General features: G+C 39.9%; 1 protein-coding gene and 1 non-coding gene across 3 annotated transcripts in view; one reads left to right on the top strand and one right to left on the bottom strand.

Moving 5' to 3' along the window:
* The window catches only part of CRYBG3 (crystallin beta-gamma domain containing 3), a 124,852-nt gene that overhangs the window by 84,486 nt on the left and 14,968 nt on the right, over nt 1–25,398 (top strand). For both annotated transcript variants that reach the window (XM_084989099.1, XM_021070691.2), the window contains 3 exons: nt 3,978–4,104; nt 18,414–18,553; nt 22,361–22,484. In XM_084989099.1, coding sequence (XP_084845225.1) covers nt 3,978–4,104; nt 18,414–18,553; nt 22,361–22,484 — 391 coding nt within the window. The remainder of the gene's footprint in view (nt 1–3,977; nt 4,105–18,413; nt 18,554–22,360; nt 22,485–25,398) is intronic.
* LOC146397792 (small nucleolar RNA SNORA70) lies at nt 22,104–22,238 on the bottom strand. The gene has a single exon (XR_014825386.1). It is a non-coding gene; the product is annotated as a small nucleolar RNA SNORA70 (small nucleolar RNA).

The raw sequence follows: 25,398 nt of genomic DNA, 5'->3' as shown, positions 1-25,398 counted from the left end.
TGTATGTTATCCCCCCCCCCTTTTTTTTTGGTCTTTTTAGGGCCACTTCTGCAGCATATGAAATTCCCAGGCTAGGGCTCAAATCCGAGCTGTAGCTGCTGGCCTTCACAACAGCCACAGCAACATGGGATCCCAGCCACGTCTGCAACCTACACCATAGCTGAGAGCAACACCAGATCTTTAACCCACTGAGCAAGGGCAGGGATCAAAACCACGTCCTCATGGATACTGGTTTGGTTCATTACTACTGAGCCATGAGGGAAGCTCCCATATGTGATTCTTAATTTATACCCTAGTATATATCTAACTTTTTGCTGTGATATGATATGAAATTTACCATTTTATTCTTTTTTTTTTTTTTTCTTTTTAGGGCCACACTCGTGGTATATGGAAGTTCCCGGGCTAGGGGTTGATTCAGAGCTACAGCTGCCAGCCTAAACCACAGCCACAACAACACAGGATCTGAGCCACATCTTCGACCTACACTACAGCTCACGGCAATGCTGGATCCCCAACCCGCTGAGCAAGGCCAGGGATCAAACCCACATCCTCATAGATGCTAGTCAGATTTGTTTCTGCTGCACCACAATGGGAACTCCACCATTTTAGTCATTTTTAAGTGTATGTATATCTATAGTGGTATCTGTATATGTCAGATATATACCTAGTAACTCATCCAAGTCTTTTTTTTTCCTTCAAGATATCTTGGATTCATCAATTATCCTCTTTTTTTCGCTTGTACCAGTAAAGACAAAGGTCCTATTTTCCACTTGAGGAATTTTAGTCTCCTAGTTAGCCCTACTCTCATGTCATCTTATTTCCAGTGTTTACCACAAACCAATCATAGCCCAATTATTTGTCCCAAAGTCCAGTTTAATATTTTTCCTACTCTTCTTTAAATCCCATAGTCATTCTTTAATACCAGTCAGATGAGTTCAGGCTGTTCCTTTTTCAGGCTTGACCATCGGTGAGTCTCATTTGTCTCATTTTCTGTATCCATGCTCCATTTTATCCTTGTACTTCCCCTTGTCAAAACCCCTGTCCGGTATTTACTAAGCTATATGTTTTTCTCCTTCCCATCTATACAGGGGGTCAGCAGCCTCTCTCTATCAAGGGCCAGGTAGTAGGTATTTTCAGCTTTGTGGGCCAAGCAGGCTCTGTCCCTAGAGCTACTCAGCACTAAAGCTGTAGGCAACATGTAACAAACAGGCATGGCTGTGTTCCACTGAAGTTCTGTTTAGGGATGTTGAAATTTGAGTTGTACATATTATTCACATGTCAAAAAATCTTCTTTTAATTTTTAAAAACCATTTAAAATGCAAAACCAGTCTTAACTGTGAGCTGTTAGAAAACTGGCCATGGGGTAGATTTGGTCCACAAGCTGTAGTTTGCTAATCCTTGCTCTGTATCATCAAAAGTTATCAGGTAAATCTAGCCAGCAGACGTTATTTGGATGGCCTACAGACTATGTTTGCAAAGGTTTTTTTGTATCAGTAATTCAGCTTAGGCTATTTTCAGGAGAATCTGTTTTTTACTTCCTATTTAAAAATCAGGAGATTTTAAAACCCTGGGGAAACATTTCTCCTTTGGCAATAATTAATTGGTGTTAAGGAGAGGCCTTTGTGTTCCCCAGTGGACCACAGGATATATTACTAATTTTCTTTTCATCTGGTACGCTATTCATTTATATCACCTTCCTGGCCTCCTGAGGGTCTGTATATGTATGAACCCTGCTTAATACTAATCTGAATATGTATTTTTAAGGGTCAGTCTATCTTCATTTCCCGTGTTAACCTTGATTAGCCCTAAATCAAGCAGTCTTTTCTCTCTCTGATTACCTGTAGTTCTTACTGCTTTGAACATCCCTCTATCTGTTAATGTTTTTATACTTACTTCTAAAAAGGATATGGAAGTTTTACAATATTAAAGTACATAAAATAAGACATGGTTAGTTAAATAGATTATCTGCAACTCTTTAGTGAGAAATACATATACACACACACACACCTATACATATACACACACCAAGAGACTGAAATAATTATGTTACTAGTATTTTGCTCTGAGTTTCTTCTCTAAGATAGAAGCATTTTACAAGAATATTTTAATTTTCTGATTAAAAAAAAAAAACACTGAAGTTTTCCTAGAGGGAATTTTTTTTCCTGACATTGAAGTTTAGGGCAAATTAATTGTATGCATTGCTTTAAGTGGGAAATAGATTTTTATTTATTTATGGTGTGTATATGTATAATTATACACACACACACATATACATATGTATATACACAGTTGTCCCTCAGTATCCATGAGGGATTGGTTCCAGGAGCACCCCCATATACCAGAGACCATGGATGTTCCTGTCCCTTATATAAAGTAGCTTAGTATAGTCAGGACTCTGTATCTACAGAGTGGAAACCTGAAGACACAGAGGGCCAACTCTAAACAAAAACGTACATTTCAAGAGTTCCCGTTGTGGCTTAGTAGTAACAGACCTGGCTAGTATCCATAAGGACTTGATCCCTGGACTTGCTCAGTGGGTTAAGAATCTGGCATTGCAGTGAGCAGTGGTGTAGGCTTGGATCCTATGTTGCTGTGGCTGTGGCGTAAGCCAGCAGCTACAGCTGCAATTTAACCCCTAGCCTAGGAACTTCCATATGCCATGGGTGCAGCCCTAAAATGACAAAAAAAAAAGTACGTTTATTTAAATATATGTGTAGTTTATTAAACTATAGTTTTACTAAAATAACACAAGAACCATGGTTATTGCTTAAGTGTCTGGGATGCTTTAGAGATCTGGATTTGAACCGAGTTCACCACTTCCTGGTTGTATAACCTTAAGCAAGTTAGACCATTTGTCTGAATCTCAGTTTCCTCCTCTGTAAATAATAGTCCTATATTTAGATAATAAGATAATAATAGTCCCTTCCTCAAAGGATTCTTATAAGGACCAAATACATACTGCAGATAAGTGTAAGAGCTTAGCTCCATATCCAACACATTGAAAACCTTTGGTAAATATTGGCTATAAAATGCTTATTATATAGAAGATATGGCAATAAATTATGTCACCAAGCATTTCTGTGGTTATCTAAAGTTAACTTTGTCTAGCAAGAGTACAGTTCTAGGGATTTTAAAATACAGAGCTAGAACTTAAACATACCAAAGCTAAAGTAGTAACAACCAATTAATTTCTCCCTTGGGCTCCTTCTTTCCAAAAGGGCATGTCTTACCCAAGCTTTTGATGAGTGCTGCATTGAAGATAATTTGATACGGAAGATTCTACAGTGTTCATATCTTAAAAAATTTTCCATTAGCTGTCAGCTGTGCAGGTGACAGGTTTTAAAACTTGTGTAATATTAGGAGTCTAGCTTCTAGCTCAACCTAGACTGAAAGCAAGCTCATCATTAAGTAAGGATACAAATTTTTGTTTTTTTTCAAAAAAGAAATATCAATCTGTAAAGTACTTAATAATTACTATAATTTGGTCCCAAGTTTTCGTACTTGAAAGCACTGCTTCCAGCAGATGTCTTATTTCACATTTCAGCTCTGTGAGTTAATAGTTGGGGAAATCACTTAACCTTTCTAATCCTTAGTTGTGTTTCCTATAAAAATAAGGGCATGTTTCTACTTCAGAATTATTGAGTCCACAGTGAAATAAAACATGCAAAGTACCTAGTCTGGTACATGGTAAGCTGTCAATAAGTAATAGTGGTAGTTGTTTTTTTTTTCCTTTTCTTTTTCTTTATACCAAATCTGGGTACTTGCTGCTGCCCAGCACCAGTACTTTTATGTCCCACTCCTACCCCAGTTCCCACTGCATGATGACAAATTAGACTGCCAGCTGATGCATTTTGACTGTTGCACTGCTTGTTGCACCAGTACTTTTATGTCCCACTCCTACCCCAGTTCCCACTGCATGATGACAAATTAGACTGCCAGCTGATGCATTCTGACTGTTGCACTGCTTGTTTTTTCAGCTGGCTCATGTATTACCAGGAGGACATTTCAAATAATCAGTGTGTGTTAGAAGAAGGCCTCTATGCTGACCTTACTTCCTGCGGCTGCCCAACATCTAGAGTCATATCCCTCAAGCCCATTGACTATGTAAGTACTTTGCTGAATGCATATTTATAAGATCTTTTCTTGTCCAGTTTAATTACAGTGAATGATAATGTGAAGTTGGAAGAAATAAGGGAAAATATAAAAATTTAAATAACTTGTAGATTGTCGAATTGAGATTCACTCATGAAATCCAACCAAAGTATAAGACTGTTATTTTTATTTTTTATTTTTTAATTTAAAAAAAATTTATTTTTATGTTATTTTTTATTCTTATTTTTTTGTCTTTTTAGGGCCACACCTGCAGCATACGGAGATTCCCAGGCTAGGGGTTGAATTGGAGCTGTAGCTGCTAGCCTACACCACATCTACAGCAACGCCAGATCCTTAACCCACTGTGCAAGGCCAGGGATCGAACCTGAGTCCTCATGGTTCCTAGTTGGGTTCGTTAACCTCTGAACCGTGACAAGAACTCCTCTTTTTATTTTATAACAGAATGCAAAATTTAGAGTGATACAGGCCTGAGGTTAAATTAGTGCTAAACTTGAGCAGTTTGGGTGACATTGGCAAAATTACTTAGTTTCCTCATCTATAAAAAAATAATAGTACTTTAGAAGGTCACTGGAATATTAAGTGTGGTGGTGCTTGCAAAATACCTAGCACACGGTGAGCACTCAATAAGAATTCACTATTAGTATCATGGATATAATCTTTATAGCTGCTTAGTAAAAAGAGTAACTTAATCATTTTATTATTCTGTTGGATGAGTACCATGACAACTTGTCTGCTTCTGAGGCTTACAATATTACTTAAAGGCATGGACCACCACTGGTATTGATTTCAAATCTTGTTTTGGGGAACTAGGGTTTTCCTGCCTGGTGTGTACGGATTTATCTGGGTCATCTTAGAGGGCTACATTTGTAAAGGAAGTAGTTTCTGCTTTCTGTCATATTTATGCAGAATTTTAAATATGAGAAAGGATAACTACTCTGGGATTGTTCATTCTGGACTCCTAGGTAGTGGTGTCTACACAGAGGAAGCAGTGAGGATCTGGGATATTTGCAAGAAGTCCCCTCAGAGCATTTGCTCAAAGCTGAGATTTGCTCAGTGTTGACTAGAAGCCCTACGTGGTGGTAGGAGTGACTCAGACCTTTCAACCAGTGCTGACTCCAGGAATGATGATCATACTTGGAATCTTTGATCCTAACCTCAGCAATGTAGACTAATTTCACAAGGCATTCCTGGAGAGAGTATTTGTGGTATCAGGCTAAGAATAGAGTCTTGGCTGAGGAATAGGGTTAAAAATAGAGTCCTTAGTCTGTCTCAGTGGCTTTTAGACACCAACTTGGAAAGACTAAGTGGATACTGATGCTTCCTGTCTATTGGAGGAAAACCAGGAAAAAAAAATGTGTTCCAGTCAGTCGCTCTACGTTTTGATAAGTCTGAAAAAGGTATTGGAAAGTAGTCTGCATTAACTGGAAAAGGAATTTTCTTAGCAAATTTCAGTGGTCAGTCTAGCAGACAGATACTTAGATGGTCCGAATTAATAGTATTATTATTTTTCTTTGAGTAGTTATAATACTTCTACATTCATGAAGTCAAAAATGAATAATTAAAATCAGGAGTGAAAATAGAAGGGAAACATCTTTGTCTATGTTGTAATGTGCCATTGCGTGTCCTGTGGAATCCAGGCAGTACGGGTGAAGGTGCCTCTTGGGAAGGACTCAAAAGCTTTAGCCTTTTCACCCCAAGAACTGATTAAAAAGTATATTCAGTTTATGTAAGGAGGGCATGTTAGGTCTTTTTTTAATGCTTTTACCTGGTAGGTTTTAAATCTTGGAGAATCTTTGTTGAGGATGTGTTTAGGCAGTAGGTTTGGTGTTGAAATGGGAAGAATATGAGGTGAGGCTGGACATCCTGGCAGTGACCTGCAGATTGACCAAGAAGTGGTCTTAACAGATGACATTCCCTTGGTGAAGCCAACCATGCTTCACCCTGGTGATCCGGAAACCCCAAGTTGAACAGACCTAGGATATTGGTGGGAAAACCAGAAGGCCAACCTAGTAATTTATAGTAGGTAGATTCTAGTGACTAGAATACTTGAGAATTATGTCCTGGACATTTTCGTGCCTCTCTGGAAGAACTTAGGAAACTGAATTAGTCATCAAAAGATTTTTTGTTGAGCTAAAGGTTTGGGTACAATGAGGTAGATGCCTTAAGAGTAGCTTACCTAGGCTAACGTTGCCCACAAAAGAGATTCCGCCCATTCTCCAGTTGTTTGCATTCTTGTGTCTTCTCTCCTTGGAAAATTCTATCCTGCTTCTCTGATTCTTTCCACAATCTCACTCCCCCTACTGCATTCTTACTTGGGGATTGCTATGCTTTTTTTCTATAGATTGGTTAGTACATCTGCCTGTGCCACAATCCAGTGTGATTCTGAATTCATTTTGGGAAATATTTCTGTCCAGTTGAGTTCACTTTACATATACATATATATGAGCTAATTTTTTGGTTTTGCATTTATTAGTTAAAACTGCAGAATTATGGTGGTGTGGCCTAGAGCTGACATTCCCAGACATGCTGTGATTTAGGGCTAAAGTGTCATAAAGGTATAATATTGAGGAGTCTTAAGATTTCATCTTCGTATAAGATCAATATGTCTTGCAAATGACAGTTTGCCCCAGGCCGATTTCTATATATGTAGACATATGTTTCATTCTAGAGGTGCATGGATGCATAATTTGCAGTCATTTCATAGTGAAAGGAGCTGCAGGCATAGAGTTCTGCTTTTCACTAGCATGACCTTGTACAAATCACTTAATTTATTTTGACCTCAGTTAACTCATTTGTAAGGAAACTGTTAGAACAGGTATTTTCAAATCTTTGACAGCCTCCAGTTAACAGAATAAGTATCCTGGGCATATTCTTTTTTTTTTTTTTTTTTTTGTCTTTTTGCCTTTTAGGGCTGCCTGCGGCATATGGAGGTTCCCAGGCTTGGGGTCCAATCGGAGCTACACCTGCCGGCCTACACCACAGCCACAGCAACGCCGGATCCTTAACCCACTGAGCAAGGCCAGGGATTGAACCCATGTCTTCATGGATGCTAGTCAGGTTCACTAACTGCTGAGCCACGGCAGGAACTCCATCTGGGCATATTTCTAATTGGACATGGAATTAGTGAGTCCAGCCTTAGGACTCACTTGGTTTAAGGGAATAACAATCCCTAAGCCAGTTGGTCAGGACCTAGAAGTGGTTGGGGAACCTCAGTAAAATGTTTTAAGCATTGATCTAGTAGTGTGTGGGGCTAACTGGCTTTTGTTGCATTTCCATGGGAACAACAATCTGCTCATTACTTCTCTAGTGTCTCCATGGTGGCTTGGCTGTGGAAGTTAGTCTCCTTTGAAGTATAATCCAATCCTGGCAGCTATAAGCAGGCAAAGCAAAAGAAACATTATAACAGAGGTTGTAGAAAAGGTTCAAATGAAATTTATGACTGTGATGACATACATGATCTTAAAAGGTAGAATAAGAATTGGCAAGGCAGTAATTCATTCTGTGCAAAAGTAATAAGGGGTACAGATCATAAATAGAAGAGGACTGTAAGTCCAGCCACAGATGAAAGGAAGCAATGAGTTTATAAAGTGCAGAAGAGTTTGATTACTTTTAAATTTTCAGGTGAACTCATATATAGTTAATAGCAATAACTGCTGTGTACATTTTGAACATGAAGACCAACAAAAACCTGTAGTAAACATCATACTTGCAGGTGAGACATTTGAAGCATTTCCTTTTAAATTCAGGCAGAAGACACAGGTCTCCATTATCACTACTTCTGTTTAACATTATTTTGGAGTCTTAGGCATGTTAATAAGATTAAAACCAAAAATAGAATAAAGGAAGAAACAAAATTGTCAGAAATATCCACAGACAAGTTATTAGGATTAAGATGAATTATTTAAAAGTTGCTGGATACTAGATAAATAGCAATTGAAATATAGGATATTTAGGAATAAATCTAACACAAGGCAAGACCTTTATGAGGAAAACTGTAAAATCCTTCTTGAAGGATATAAGATAGAGGGAGATTGTATAGATGAAAAGGCTCAATATTGTAAATATTGTGGTCTTCCTCAAATGAATTAAATTTCAGTCAAAATGCTTACAGAATCTTTTGTACTTTTTTTTTTGGAGGTGTGGGGTGGTAAAACATGACAAGCACATTCTAAAATTAATGTGGAAAAGAAAGAGGTTCAAAACAGCCAAGATTATTTTTAAGAACAATAGGCATGATCACTTGCCCTACCAAATATATATTGCATTATGCATTAGTAATAATTAAGGTAGTATTGGTATAAAGAGAGACAAATAGGATAGTGGAATAGGAGAGCATAGAAGCTGACCTACATAAATAATGGAATTTGGAGGGTGACAGAAATAGCATTTCTGTGGGGCTATTATGAAAGACAGTTGGCCCTTAACATGGAAAAAGATACAGTTAAGTCTTGCTTTATTCCAGATGGATTATGGCAGCCTAATTGTGAAAAACAAACTTGAGTGAAATGCACAGTGTGGGGAATATAGTCAATAATAATGATAGATGACAACTCGACTTGTCATGGTGATGATGAAATGTGTAGAAATACTGAATCACCAGGAACTGCGGTAGTGTGCCAGGAACTAACATAGTGTTGTAGTCAGTTATTCTTAAAAAACAAACACATAGAAAAAGAGATCAGATTTGTGGTTACCAGAAGGTGGGGAGAGGGGGAATTTGATGGAAGGACCCCAAAGATACAAACTTCTCGTTATAAGATAAACAAATTCTAAGGATGTAATGTATAATATAATATCACTGCTATATTTTATGTATGAAAAGTATTGAGAATAAATCCTAAGAGTTCTCCTCACAAGGAAAACAATTTTTTCCTATTTCTTTTATTTTGTATCTATGAGATGATGGGTATTCACTATACTTATTGTGGCACTCATTTCACAAGGTATGTAGAGCAAATCATTCTGGTGTACACCTTATATCTACACAGTGCTGCCGTATGTCAATTATATCTCAATAAAACTGGAAGAAAAAAACTTAAAGAAAACATAGGAAACTATCCAAATGATAGCAGAGTAGCATAGATTTAAACACAAAACAGACAAGGCAGTATGAGAGGTAGAAGGCAAGTGTATCAATTTCTTGTGGCTGCTATAACAAATTACCACAGATTTAGTGGCTTAATAACAACAGAAATGATCTTAGCAGTTCTGGAGGGCAGAACTATAGAATAAGTCTTAGAGGGGGTGAATTCATTGTGGGCAAGACTGTGTCCCTTCCAGGAGATGCTAGGGGAAGATCTGTTTGCTTACCTTTTCCTGCTTCTAGGGGTCCCTGGCTCATGGCCTCTTCATCTTCAAAGCACATCACTTCACCTTCTCTCTCTCCTCTATCTCTGACCCCGTAGTCCTACTTTCCTCTTACAAGGATCTATGTCATTCTTTTAGGTCTTTTTGGATAATCCAGACAATTATCTCCATCTCTAGATTCTTAACTCTTAATTACTATGTCAGGTAGCATATTCACAGGTTCCAGAGATTCAGGTGTGGACATTTTTTTGGATTGAGGTGGGAGCAGTGGAGGTGGAGGATATAATTATTGAGCCTACCACAGCAAGCCACAGACTGGGAGAATATGTTTTCAGTCCTTGTAAGCTACAAATGTTTAATGTATAGAATATAAAACTAATCTTTTAAATCAATTGAGAAAAAAGAAAAGCCTATTTCAAAAATCAGCAGAGAATATGACTTTTTTTTAAGGGAGAAAACCAGTTAGAAAGGTAGATCTATAATAAACTGATTTTATAAGCCACACAAAAGAGGCTTTCAATGAGGGGGATTATAGTTCACTGGAGAAGAGTTTGGTTTGGGAGTCTGACAGACCGTTGCTTGTTAGCTGAGTGACCCTGGACATGTTTCTGAACACTCTAAGCCTCAACTTTCTCATGTGATAAAATGAGGATTAGACGAGCTAGTGAATGTGAAGCCTTTAGCACAGGAAAACATTCAATAATACCATAATAGCTCAAAGATAAGAATTAATATTTGTTGTGTAACATCAAGATTAATAGACTGAAGGTATTTATATGATTTTAAATAGACTAAACTTAGAAGATTCCAGAGTAGAATCTAATTAGAGATTTATGAGCCTTCCTTTAAATTTTCATCATTGCAGATGTCTTTTTGCCAGCACACTGGTCTTTCTCTAGACTGGAGTGGTATTTGAGGTGCACACTAAGGGCATTTTCCGTGAACTCAGTCCAGTTGCTCTTAGTTTTTCAGCTGTGGGTCCTTTGGCAGAGATCAGGGTAAAGCGATATTGTTGGGCTGTATAGATAGAGCTGTTCTTAGTGGCTATTTGCTAGATATTTTTCAACTAAAATAACATGTTATATTTAGAATCAAACCAATTAACATAATCCTGAGGCGCTATCAATATCATTTCCGTACAACTGGTGATTTGAATCTCAAAGAAGTATATAATGCCAATGTACAAGTCTGTATAGCTTTGAAAATGGCAAAAATTAGTAGTTAGATTTAAAATTTTCCAGTTACATTGAAAGTGTGTTGATATACATGTAGTCCTTCTAACAGATTACTTGTTATCAGGGTCTCAAACCTTCAAATCTAGATGGCGGACACACTTGTTAAGTTGATGGGGTAGCTAAGAATAGGGGTCAGAGATGTTGCCCAGCTGCACGAGATGAAGTGAACTGCTTCATATAATATGACAGCTTCCAATCAGAAATATTCTCCATGATCAAATCACTGCTACTTCGAATTTTAGCATGATCAAATTACTGCTACTTAGAACATCTTAAAACCGTAGGGTAAAGATGAAGAACGTGGCCTCTGGGGCCTTGTTGTCTAGTTACAAATGCCAGCTCTTTTACTTACTATATGTGACCTGTAAAGTGGGGATAATAATGGTATCCATGTCAAAGAGATGTTGTGTGCATTAAATGAGTGAATACAGTTCTGCAGTCCCTAATGTGAATATCTTTGGGGATTTGGAGTTTTTCACAGGTGAAACAGTAATATGGTTCATATATAGCATAAAAGACAAATCCCTAGAAAGGTCCTGGGCAGTACCCCATAATTAAACACATTCGTATTTCTGTAACAAAATATAATCATAGCTACACAAATTGGATAAATTATTATAAATAGTCTTCTACTTATCATCAGGCTTTGTTGCCAAATGAATAATTTTTAAAAAAATTAGTTTTCAGGGCTTTTTTGGATTTAAGACATATATTTATGTGTGTGTATGTATAGTATTTCAGTTTATATATACATATATATATATATAGGGAGATATCTATATATATATAGATATATACGCACACACACCCACACACACACACACACACACTCTCCATCCACAACTCCTTTTCTATTGTGTGTGTGTATGCATATGCTGCCTGGGGCATGTATTAAGTACCATATATGTTAGTTATGGTTATTGCCATTTAAAATATTATTTTAGTTGATGGAATGAGGAATGATGAGTTTTCTTTTTTCCTTATTAAAAATTAATTTATATAGTTTATCCAAGTATTCTTTTTCTTTCTTAACCACATCCTACTTTTAGAAACTATATCCTCTTTGCATGGCTTAGACTTGACCCCCCAGGAATGTCCTGTTCCTGCTGACACCTAAGAAGAGCCTCTGGCCCCAAATGGTTGGCTGTCTTCTAAGTTAGCATGGACTGAGGCCAAGAGATTTGTAGAGCTCAAACTGTAATTAAATTCTGGTGGTTTCTCTTGTCCTTGGAAAGTTGTGATTACTCTGTCATCCTCAGTTTTGAAGACTATAAATAGTTTATATCTCTTCCTACTTTTCATGTTTGGAAAACATGTCAGAAAAATATTTTTTAAATAGTTCAAAGCAGTCTTTATTTCTGAATGATTACCTTCCTAACCTTTAAGTACATTTGTAAATTTAAGTGCAGTTGGCCCTTGAACAGCACAGGGGACTGGGGGTGCTACTGTTGGCACTGGAAAATCTGCATATTTCTGTTTCTGCCTCAAAGCAAAGGAATTGAAAAATGTCTCATCCAAGTGTAGGGAAGCTGCAACCATTTGGATAGAATCAGGACTCAGACCTAGTTCTTTTGATTCCATATATTGTGATTGCTAATCAAACTCAAAACTTTTCCCCACAATGAATGGATGGGCAGTGGGGTCCTGCTACACAGCACAGGGAACTGTGTGTGATGGGGTCACTTTGCTGTACAACAGAATTGAAGAAATTGTAAATCAACTATTCTTTTATAAAAAAAAAATAGCTCTAATGAGAACTCCTTAATGCAAAGGAGCTAACTTTTAATAAACTCTCCTATTAAACAAAAAAAGATCTATAAAATGAAAATACAGATACTATATTTATTGAAAAAAAATTCATGTACAAGTGGGTCTGCACAGTTCAAACCTTGTTTGAAACAAACAGTTGTTCAATTGTCAACTGTATATTTATGTATTAAAACCATTTAAATTAAAATAGAGAAAAGTTAAAAAAAAATATATATATATATCAAGTCTCTAAAGGGGGAATGACTTTATTATTAGAAATAGTGGATGTTCTCAAGTGAAAAGTTGGGTAGATGGGACTTTATGATGAAGCCCATTATTGTTAATGGAGATGAGGGAAGATTGTCCACATCAGTCAGCCATATTTCTTCCTTGATTAGTACTATGTTCTTTCTCCATTTATGTATTAGGTCTCTTATAGGATACTTACTGATTTATGTCAGTCATTTTCTACAATTTTTTTCTCAATCTTCCTGCTTGTTTTTAAAACAATTTTTGCGATTCACCTCCATCAAATTTTACTTTGTTACCTTAAGATAAAATTATACATATAAAATTGTTAGGTTATCTTTGAATTGGGGAGTGAATTTCATACAGTTTGAGTGATAATGACAGCCTTTTAAAAAACGTCTTTGTGGGCATTATACAAGAAGAAGACAAAACAATGTATGCAGGATCTATTTTTCTAAGAATATTACTTAGCATTTAAATTACATCCTTGCCTAAGCTTTTAATTTTTTTCCCTGTGGAATTTAAAACTGTTACATCATGTCAGTGTTAAATGCCTTTAATGTAGGTGTCTGGTGTTCTTGCCACAGCAAACTCTACTCGGGAGAGTTGATGATGGTTGATCATGAGCTGGGGGTTCAGGCTCCTTGCCTGTCTCCCCTTCCTTACTCATTAATAATTCAACATGTAGATGTGTGAAGATTTAAGCTTAAATGCCTTATTATTATTATTATTGTCCTAAGGGTGAAGATGTTGGGGAAAGTCTAGCAATGAAGTCAGGGGTTTACTGTGGATTTTGACTGTCCATTCATTTTCTGTCACCAGTTTTAGTGGGTAATTTAGAGCTGGCTATGTCTGACTCCTATAAGGACATTTCTTCTATAAATTGTTGGGATGCTTCCAATTTTTATTTTGCAGATAGCAGAAGAAAAGCATGATCTTGCCTGCAGTCACTCTGGAACTCAATGACTAGAAATGAATTTCTAGTTTATGTTGCTTACTGAAGGGAAACCAGTGCTTCTGGGCAGATTTCTCTTTTCTCTTTTTTCTTTTCTTTTTGCTTTTCTTTTCAGAACTACACCTGTGGCATTTGAAAGTTCCCAGGCTAATGCTCTAATTGGAGCTGTGACTGTAAGCCTACATCACAGCCATAGCAATGCCAGATCCAAGCCTCAAATGTGACCTACACCTCAGCTCAAAGCAATGCTGGATCCTTAACCCACTAAGCAGGGCCAGGGGTTGAACCCACATCCTTATGGGTAGTAGTTGGGTTCGTTACTGCTGAGCCACAATGGGAACTCCCTGGGAAGCTTTTTCGTGCTCAGCTTACTCTCTCACTGCACACCATGGTACTTACCTTCTTTTCCAGCGTCCTCTAACCCCTCAATCTGCACTATACCATAGCACTAGCCACATGTAGTTCTTTAAATTAAAATTAAAACAAATTCAAGGAGTTCCCATAGTGGCTCAGTGGAAACGAATCCAACTAGTAACCATGAATTTGTGGGTTCAATCCCTGGCCTTACTTAATGTGTTAAGGATCCAGCGTTGCCAGGAGCTGTGGTGTAGGTCACAGACGCGGCTCAGATCATACACTCCTGTGGCGGTAGCATAGGCCAGTGGCTATAGCCTAGAAACATCCATATGCCTCGGGTGCAGCTCTAAAAAAAAGGCAAAGAAAAAAAAAAATTAAAACAAATTCAGACCCTTGGTCACACAAGCCTAATTTCAAAAGCTCAGAAGCCATATATGACTAGTAGCTACCATACACCTGAAGATAAAGATGTACAACATTTCTCTCACTGCAGAAAGTTGTATTAGACTGTGCTTCACCCTTTCCCTGACCAGCAGGTAACCTTTGCAACATCATGTAAAGAGAAAATTACTCAAACATGTACCTACTTTAAAAACCTGGACATTTTTCAGCATTCTTTTTCTATTTCTCCTTGTATTTCAGAGGAAGCAGAGTTCATCCTTTTCAGAGTGATCTTTTCCCTCCTGGACTGATTCCATCAGAGTTTCTGAACTGCTAGAACCTCGACCTTCTTCCCTAGAATCACCCCTCTTATCCTGCATTACTCAGCTTATTATTATTCTGTCACCTTCCACCGTGCCTGCAGGACTTATCAGAGGCCAGCTGCCCACTTCCCTCCCTCTCTTCACCAGATTTCTCAAAAACAGTCGGTACACCCTGTCTGCAGTCTCTGCCCACTTGTTCCTCAGCCCTCAAATCCTGGATTCCGCCCCTCACCTCCTGCAAATGGCTCAGGGACTTCCCTCTTTGGTTACTAGCTGCCCCCTGACTGCCCAATCCAAACAGCCTCATCGCAGTCAGCATCTTCTTCAACCTCACAAAAGCACTTGATGCTGTGGCCAAGTCTTCCTTTTAATTCTCTTTCTCCTTTATGTCTGTGACGTTGTCTTCTGGCTCCCCTTTCCTAGTTCATGATTCAGTCACCTGCACAGGTCTGTCTTTCATCACCACCCCCTTCCATGTGTCCGCAGAGTTCTGTCCCCCTTCCATTTCCATTTTCTAAGCCGTAACTGGCTTCAGTTATTACCCAGCTTCTTAGAGTTCTCACACTTACCATCCCTACATTTGATCTTTTCCCTGCACTCCAGGTCCAAACATCTATTGTTCATGGGTCATTTCTGTTAGGATTATTCTCTATCACAACAGTAAAGCCTCCAGTTCTAAATGTAAGGCTCTTAGCTGCTGGGCATATCTCCTCTCCAGATTTTTTTTTTTGTTTTGTTTTGTTTTTGTTTTGTTTTTGTTTTTTTGTTTGTTTTTGCTTTTTAGGGCCACACCCATGGCATATGGAGATTCCCAGGCTAGGGGTCCAATTGGAGCTACAGCTGCCGGCCTATGCCACAACTCACAGCAACGCTGGATCCTTAGCCCACTGAGCAAGACCAGGGATCAAACCCACAACCTCATGGATTCACTTCTGCTGCACCATAATGGGAACTCCCAGATTTTCTTATATATGACAAATTATAGTTGACTCTTGAACAACACTGGGGTTAGGGATGCTGAACCTCCACACAGTTGAAAATCCATGTGTGACTTTACAGTTGGCCCTCCATTTCTGCAGTTCCATTTCCATGGTGCCATATCTAAGGATTCAGCCAACCTCAGATTATACTGTGGTGCATATTTATTGAAAAAAATCTCTGGGAGTTCATGTTGTGGCTCAGAGAGTTACGAACCTAACCAGTATCCATGAGGATGCAGGTTTGATCCTTGGCCCCACTCAGTGGGTTAAGGATCCAGCATTGCTGTGAGCTGCAGTGTAGGTCACAGTTGCAGCTTGGATCCTGTGTTGCTGTGGCTCTGGCATAGGCTAGAAGCTGCAGCTCCAATTCTACCCCCTAGCCTGGAAACTTGCAGATGCCACAGGTGCGGCCCTAAAAAAACAAAACAAAAAGAGAAAGGGAAATCTGTGTATAAGTGAACAGACCTGTGCAGCTCAAACCCTTGCTGTTCAGGGGTCAACTGTGTACCACCATGCCCCTGACAACAGTATCTCACATCTTTTTTCTCACTTTCTCAGTCCATCTTTTTGTCTCACTTTTGTCTCTTTTTTCATAGTGATACTTTTTCTGACCATCCCTTATTTACCAATCCTAATCCCACCCCCTAGTCCTGTTTTAGGTGTAGCTCTTTTTCTTTGGCCTGGAGGGTCCTTCCTATGTTATGGTAACTTCTAGTCTCTCTTTTCTTCACTCCTCTTGTTGTCAGATAAGTTTCCTGATGTCCATTTAAAGAAAGATAAATGCAGGAGTTTCCATTGTGGCTCAGCAGGTTAAGGACCCAGTATTGTCTCTGTGAGGATGTGGGTTTGATCTAGCCTGTTTCAGTGAGACAAAGATCCAACACTGCCATAAGCTGCAGCACTAAGTCACAGATGTAGCTGGGATCCAGTGTTACCGTGGCTGTGGTGTAGGTCACTGCTGCAGCTCCAGTTCAACCCTGGCCCTGGCCACTTGCATATGCTGCAGGTGCAGCTGTAAAAAAAATAAAAAAATTTTAAAAACACGTAAACACACATATACATGCAAATAAATGCATAATAATTACCTATTTAAATTTTTGAACGAATATATTTCCATGGTTCAAAAATCAAAAAGTACTAAAAGGCATGCAGTGATACACTTTGCTTTATAACCGTGCCCTTTATTTTCTCGGATCCTAGTTTCCTGACACATTAGTCATGGAATAGTTTTAGAAAAATTTTAGTATGTATAAATAATATATATTTTGTGTGTGTGTACATAAACTTTCCCTTCTGTATACAAATGGTAGCATAAGACATGTGCTCTTCCGCACTACTCTTCACTTTGTATTTGCCACTGATGGACATATCTTAGAGATCTTTCACTAAGATATCCTCATCCTTTTATACAGTTGTATAAATTCCTTCACAAATGTACCATAAGTTACTTAACCAGTAACCTCTCATGTAAGTCACTCTCCATCCTTTGCTATTCCAAACACTGCTGCCAGGAATTAGGCTTTCACAATTCATTTTGCTCTTATGCACATATACCTGCAGGTCACTTGTGAGAGCCCATTGTTGGACTGTTGATTTACTCTTCTCTGAACATCCACAGTTCCTGCTGCTAGTTCTCTGCTTCTGTGTACCAATTACACATAGTTCACCCAGTCCTACTCCTCTGCTCAGAAGCCTTCAGTGACTCTGAATTGGCAGTAAATGTCTCTGCCCTGTCAGTGTCATGGAGAAGCAGGCAACTCAATACACAGTAGCAAACAATGGGAGGACTTGACACTTTCCTATTGGACTCTGTGCTCTGGCTAAATAGGCCTACTTGCTGTTTCCCTATCATGGCCCATGCATTTCTGTCTCCCATCTTTGCACAGAGTCCTTCCTTCTGTTCTCCTTAGGCCTCTCCAGATCCATTGCATCCTTTGAGACGGAGCTCACACACTGCCTCATCTGTGAAACTTCGTTTATTCCTGCTCCCTTCTGCTAAAAAGAATCTAGACTTCTACTGGATACTGTCACAACATGTATCCTTTTCTACCTTGGATTACATTACAGTGTCCATGCAATTTTCCTAATTTAGTTACTAGTTAGTAATGACCAAGGGTGGTGACTTGTTTTGATTTATTATCCCCCAAAAGTCTCCTAGGATGGTGTCTTGTATATACCAATTAATGAAAAAGAGAAAAATTGATTCTATTCTTGTCTGACATGAGGAGTTGGGGGAATACTTACTTCTAATATATAAATCACTCCTGTCCCTGAGCGTTTTGGCTTTTTGTTTTTGATGTTAAATTCAGAACGCCTATTCCTCCCTCCTAGGAATGTTTTTAAGAGCCTAGAGCCATGAAGTCTTGCATTCTCAGGGATTGCTTTGGTGACCTCCTGGGAAATGAGGGTACCATTCTGTTCTGTTTTCATTCTGTTTCCAATTAAAAGCATTGGCAGACCAATGTGTGTCTGTATTACAGCACAACCAGGCCTTAACTTGTGGGTGGAATCAGGTCTCTATTTTTATTATGAGGTCGAGATTACTTTTCTGAAACTTCCATTTTCACTTACCAAAACACTGAATAAAGATTATTAGTAGAATCTAATCTCACCACTTCATTTTGACTCTAACACCATTAGAGTGCAGAGCAGTAAACTACTTGCATTGGAGAAACAGTGGATCCAGGGCACCCCACGTTCTGACTGGGCTATCACTGAGATGTGGTCACCTTATAGTGATGCTTTATTTCTTCTGTCCTCTTAGGTTTTTGAAGAACCCTCCATTAGCCTTTTTGCTCTGGAACATTGTGAGGGAAGAGAGCTACATCTAGAAGAGGCCGTGAACTCTGTTCTGAACAAGGACCTGCACTTCTATACCCAGTCCGTGTGGGTGAAGAGTGGACTGTAAGTATGGGACAAGGGCTTGCCTGCTTCAGTCACTGTTGTAGGACAGAGTTGCACAGTTGCTATTTATTCCCCATTGCTGCTGTTTTTCAGTCTGATAGCACTCTTACTCCTTTTCTCTCTCCGTGAAATAACAGTAATTTCTCTTTAAGAAGACCGTGGAGCATGTCTTAATATATAGTAGCCAGCAGTGGTCTGGAAGAAGAGCCCTTTGGGAGAAAAGGACTGCTGTGTGTTCAGAGCACGTGTCATAGAGTAGGTGGACCAGATAACCATAACCATTTGAGCCCACTTGGCTTTCAGGAGAAACCTAATTAAATTGGCAACTTCGACTGCTCGAGACCATTGCCTGCTTAAGACACTTGACTGTTTATAAGACTAATACAGTTTTTTTTTTTTTTGTACTTTGATTTGACATCTTTATTCTAGAGCTGTTTGCTCCAGGGCAATTATTTTCATGGTGGGTATCCTGGCTGACCTAGCCGACCTGCCAGTGTTACTGTTCATTCAGGTTATCAGTCAGGGTGGATCCAGGTAATGTGGGGCCTGTACTTTTACCATCTGGGAGATGACTCTAAGATAGAAATGAAGAATGATGGATACATAAATTAGCTATGAACTTTCACATTTATTCAGAACCAAAATGGGTTAATGGTCTGCAAGTGAGGGGCCGTGAAGTTGAAGCTCTAACACTTCCTGGAAAATCTCTCTCTCAGGCCATTTCTGAGCATGACTCTCAGACTGCCCCTCCTCCTGCACCTTTGGGTTTCAGTACCAAAAGTCAATGAAGGAACACACATAACTCTCAATGATTAATATAAAGATGCATGTTTTTATGTCTTACAACTTTTAAACTATGTTATAAACAACTCTGCTTTTTAAATATCTGGTGATGGAGTTTCCACTGTGGCTTAGGAGGTTACAAACCCTACTAGCATTCATGAGGATTCAGGTTTGATCCCTGGCCTCAATCAGTGGGTTAAAGATCCAGCATTGCCATGAGCTGTGGAGTAGGTTGTAGATGTGGCTTGGATCCTGTGTGGCTATGGCAAAGGCCAGCAGGTGCAGTTCTGATCTGACCCCTAGCCTGGGAACTTTGATATGCCACAAGTGTGGTCCTGAGAAGCCAAAAAAAAAAAATCTGGAGATAATGAAGAAGAAAGCCGAGACTATAAGTTGATTTGAAAATTAGGTTAACTATTATAATAAGTGGTTTCTGTATGACTTGTGTATAATAGTTTAAATTTTCTTTGGCAAAGCATTTCACATGGTTTGATGTTTATTAAACATAAATTTCATCTCTCTAAGCATAATACCCCCAATGTTATATCACAGCATATTATTTACCACTTAACTAAGCCTGAACTGAATTCTACATCCCTATGATACAGGATTTTTCACAGCATTTTTATACATTTCCTTATAACTAAGTGGAACTGATAATTATTGACTCACTTCTGGAAATATCTCACAAGCTTATTTCATGCATTTGTAGAAAACTGGTACCATTTAACCTTAACATTCTGTTTTGGATTCTCTACAAGAGAAATTGTGCATGGAGTAAGGAATAGTGAAAACTGTCTGCAGATTTTCTTAGGTTACAGATGGCTCCCAGAAAACCACTTAATGCACAGCCAGCTACCCTCAGTGACAGGTTTTGTTTTGTTCTGTTTAATCTCCATATTCTCCCATATCTCTAATCTGTGGTGGTAATAGAGGCCAAGATTTAAGGCTTTTCAACTCCGGAATTCATTACATTAGTATATAATTAGACAAAGTTTATTGAAACCCTGTCTGGGTTTTATAACTGAGACTTCCCTACCTATGTAAATAATCTCAAAAGCTGGGAAGGTGGATCAGCCTTTGCATTGTTTTTGTTGTTGTTTTTGTTTGTTTGTTTTTGCTTTTTAAGGCCACACCTTCAGCATATGGAAATTCCCAGGCTAGGGATTGAATCAGAGCTACAGCTGCAGGTCTACACTACAGCCACAGCAACTCCAGATCTGAGCTGCATCTGTGACCTACACCACAGCTTACAGCAATGCCGGATCCTTAACTCACTGAGCAGAGTCCAGGGATCGAACCCGAATCTTGATGGATACCAGTTGGATTCATTTCCACCGTGCCACAGTGGGAACTCCCAGCCTCTGCATTGTTATGTTCTGACGCTGCACCAGTCTGGTAGTTTAGATTGTGTTGGCAAAAAGGAGTAGAGAGAAGGTCATCTGCCTTGTTCATCCATCTATAATTTGGCTAGGGCTAATCTTGGTTGTAGGGAAAAGGGTGCTTTGTCTGAACCAAGCAAGGCATCCACTTCCTATTCCATGCATACTTTCTGAAAGCACCATTGGCTGTGACCTGGAATTGTGTTGAGTGTATCAGGTCCTCTTGGCAGAACCCAGCCTGTTCTCCTTAGCTCTCCAGCTTGATAAACCCCTCTCAAGCAGCTCTTGGCAGACCTTTTCAATAAAGGGCCTGATGGTCTTTTCAGTTTATTGGTTATCCTGTCTCTGTCACAACTTCTCAACCTGTGGTGATTTTTGTGATGCAAAAGCAGCCAAGGCCAAACCAGAAAGGAATGAGTGGACCGTGTGCCCTTGAATCAGTCTCCAGGCTCTAGACACTTACCTTGAGGCCCTTTCGCACACTTAACTTGGCCCAAGTTGAAGGCCCCTGGGGTATTGAGAAGAATTTAAACAGGGGATTTCTGTGGATACTTTTCGAGTTTTCCTTGCTGGAGAAGTCGTGGAAGGAGTTGTGTCTGGAGAGGCCACTGGAGCCTCACTCCCAGAGAGGCTGTGAAGGATGTGGGCCAGTGAGCTTAGAGTGGAAGAGAAAACTGGTATTTTTTTAATGGGGTAAAAGGGAGGGGTTATTGTCTAGATTCGAATGTTAAAATGTTATGGGAAAAGACTTGGTATTATCAAGGGAACATGGAATTTTAGAGCTGGAGAGAACCTTGTTTTGGAAGTAAGGAAACCAGAATCTAAATCATCTGAGCCCCAGTCCAGTGGGCTTTCCCTATTCCTGTTTTGTTTTGTTTTGTTTTTTCTTTCCATTAAAATATGCAATTATACTTTTTTTAGATTCTACAAATCTAGAAGTTTTTTGGGTTTTTTTTGTTTGTTTGTTTTTTTTGGACAGGAAAGTAGGATTTATTGATGAACATTCAAGAGGGGACACTGACAATGCTCTCATGGTGCAGGGCCCACCATTTGTCCAGCGGGCTGTGATTAGGGATGTATTTGACCCCACAGCCATCCGGGTAAGCGGCTTTTCTGCCACCATCTTTTCAAATTCATCTGCATTTAACTTAGTAAATCCCTACTTCTTAGAGATGTGGATCTTCTGGCAGCCAGGGAACTTGAACTTGGCCCTGTGTAGTGCCTCAGTCACATGCTCCTTGTTCTGCAGCTTGGTACGGATGGACATTACGACTTGGCCAATGTGGACCCTGGCCACTGTGCTCTGGGCTTTCCAAAGGCACCGCCCATACCTTTCTGGAGCCTAGATGGGGACAGCATGCCAGTCATGAATGTCCACTGGAAAGGACTGTCTCTAAGGTCCCTTAGGGCAACCTATACAGGCAACAGGCTGCATTCACTACCAAGGAGGCTGCTGTTTGCAGCCATTGCACACAGGGCCCCCATGGGGAAAAGATCATGGTTGGCTTAATTGGCTGCAAATACAAGTCTAGAAGTTTTAAAGTTATAACTCGTTTATGGTATAGTGGCAGGTGTCTTTTGGTAAAAGATCACATTCTATTTTAAGGACTCCATTTTTTTTTTTTTTCCTTTTCTCATGTAGGTGGATAGCTTATGAAGGATCCAATTTCTTAGGAAGACAAATCCTACTCGAGCCTAATGAGATCCCAAATTGGACAGCATTCAGTGGATGGAAGACAATTGGTTCCCTCCGTCCTATGAAGCAGGTAAGGAGAAAAGAACCATATGATCCAAAATAGCTCAGTTGTGTAGTAGAAATGTCATAAACTACAACATCTGAACCATGGACCATTTAATTTCGTTTGCCATTTATGTTACAAGTAGATCCAATGAAGATGGGCATCTTACATATTTTAACTAATTGATAAAATTGTACCTAAGGTCAGCATTGTGTTTTAGCTTTGAGTCCAAAGTCTTACTGACCTTGTTGTCTTTTCATGGAAAAGTAAGTATCATAGGTTATGGCAAACACTGGAAGCAAAAATGTACTCTGAGAGTGCACTAGTTTTACTTCTTAAGTATTAGGCTTTTTCCCCCACTTACATAACACTCAGGGTGGATCTTGGCAATTAATTAACATAGTATTTATTGCACACCTACTGCTTGTCAGTCATCTATTCAGAAGCTTCCCACTGACTGAACTTGGGGGTACAGTCTAACCTCTTTAGTGTGGCCTTTGTGATCTGGCTCCCCTGACTTCTCCAACCTCATCTCTCAGGGTCTCCTCCTCACTTACAAGGCTCTGTCATGTGCACCAGTGCAGAGAGTGCTTTCCCACACCCAATACAGGCCCTCTGTCTAGAAGTTTCTTCCTTCATTCTTTGCCTTGCTAGTTCTTACTCCTGTGCATCTGAAATGTCAGGTCCTCCAGGATGCCTCTTTCACTCTTTCTCCAAGTCTAAATTACATCCTTAAAGTCCTGGTTCTTTGTGTATAAGACACTGCATACGATTTGTAACCAAATAGTTGTTGCTGGATTAGGTAGGCACTTTCTCACTCTATTACAAGCCCCATGAAGACACGGGCTGTGTGTATCTACCTATTTCTCTACCATTGTGCCTGTCATCATTTCTGACGCATTGTAGGAACTCAGGGACTATTCGTTTAATGAAGGAATCAATGTATAAATATGTATCTGAATTCTTGACATTATGCAAAGAATTAGGGAAGCTATATAAGGGTAGATATGATTTCAGCCTTATTGGAGCTTACATGTTTGTTGGGTAAAACATGTCTAACTCAAAGCAGTAATATAAAATGCAAAACAGGGAGGGGTCAAGGTGGCAGAGCAGAAAGACCATGAGTTCAGCTCCTCTCATGGGCATACCAAAATCACAAGTATCTGCAGAAGTACCACTGATGAAGAAAACTGGAACCTGCAAGAAAATGTATTGTACAACTGAAAGGCACAAAGAAGGAACCACAAGATGGGTAGGAGGGGCATACTCACAATAGAACCAAATCCCATGCCCCTGCTGGGTGACCTGTGAACCGGAGAATAACCATATTGCAGAGGGTCTCCCACATGAATAAGTGTTCCAAGCCCCACTTTGGGCCCCTATCCCTGCAGTCCTTCTCCAGGAAGATGATCCTCCATAGGCATATTTGACTTTGAAGGCTGGTGGGACTTAATTCCATATTACTGGGGGCAACAGAGACTTCACTCTTAAAGGTCACATGCAAAATCTGACATGACAAGGTAAAAGCAGTAATTTGAAAGGACACTGGGCCAGACCTACCTTCTGGTCTTGGAGAGGCTCCCAAAGAGGAGGAGGCAGATACAGAACACCCTGGGAACATAGACACTGGTGGGAGGCATATTTGGCAACATTCTACCATGTGAACACTGTTGCTAGTGGCTGCCATCTTGGCTCATTAGGACCCAGATCTGGCCCTACCCAATAGGCTGTAGGCACCAGTACTGGGATGCCTCAGGCCAAACAACTCAGTAGGTAGGGACACAGCCCCACCCATCTAGGGGCAGACATCAGATGCAAGAATACTATAATCCTACAGCCTGCAGACCCAGCCCACCCACAGCAGGCCAGCCCTACCCTGGTACCAGCTGGGCTCTGGCCCTGTCCACTAACCGGCCACACCAGCTTCAGGACACCCTGACCCACTATCCAACTGTGTCAGGAACTGGCACACCCTAACTACAATCTGAAATGAGCTCTGGGATCTCTGAGCCCTGCACCCATATTCTAGGAACTGGCTCAACCTGCCAGTACTGCAGTAATAACTCTAGGATCAGGTCCTCCTAGTGGACCACTGGAGTCCTTGGGACCCTGACTCTGCCCACTGGTGAGCCAGCACTCGCCCCAGAACCTTCCGGGGTTCTGCAGCCAGCCTCCTCATGACCAGGACCTGCTAAACAGCAGCCAGCAGCATCTGCACAAGGCAAGGCCTGGAAACCAACTGGATTAGGAACAGATCAAGCATACCAGACCACACACATAGTCAGCCTCCCACAGCATAAGAACCCATGAAGCCCTCTTAGGGGGAACCCTAAAGCATAAGCTTGGGTTTTGAGAGGCTGAGCACATGGTAGGCATGCATACGATGCCTCTTACAGAGGGCCACTTCTCCAAGGTCGAGAATTGCAACCAACCTGCTTCATACATAAAAATACAAATAGCAACTTAGACAAAATGAGGAGGCAGAGGAACATGTTCCAGAAGAAGGAACAAGATAAACCTTCAGAAGAAGAACTAAGTAATGTGGAGATAGGCAGTCTACGAAGAGTAATGACTGTAACGATGATAAAAGAACTCAGGAGAAGAATGGATGCACAGAGCAAGAAGTTAGAAGTTTTTAACAAAGAGTTGAGAATATAAAGAATAACCAAACAGAGATGAAGAATAAATTAAAGATACACTAGAAGGAATCCATAATGGACTAAATGATGGGGCTCCCACAGGACTCATGGCACTTTGGTAGCATATCTGACCCCATAATAGACTAAATGATACAAAAGGACAGATCAGTGAGCTGAAAGAGTAGTAGAAATCACTGCCACTGAACAGAAAAAAGAAAAAATAATTTTTTTTTGTCTTTTCTTGGGCCACACCCGTGGCATATGGAGGTTCCCAGGCTAGGGGTCTAATCGAGCTGTAGCCA

Source organism: Sus scrofa, chromosome 13 (assembly GCF_054392235.1).
Source record: "Sus scrofa isolate SSC_HxYL_T2T_F1_AM1 chromosome 13, Sscrofa_HxYL_maternal_Yorkshire_Landrace_v2.0, whole genome shotgun sequence".
NCBI lineage: Eukaryota > Metazoa > Chordata > Mammalia > Artiodactyla > Suidae > Sus > Sus scrofa.
Note: the sequence above shows the minus strand (reverse complement) of the source record. Positions and strands in the feature narration are given on the sequence as shown.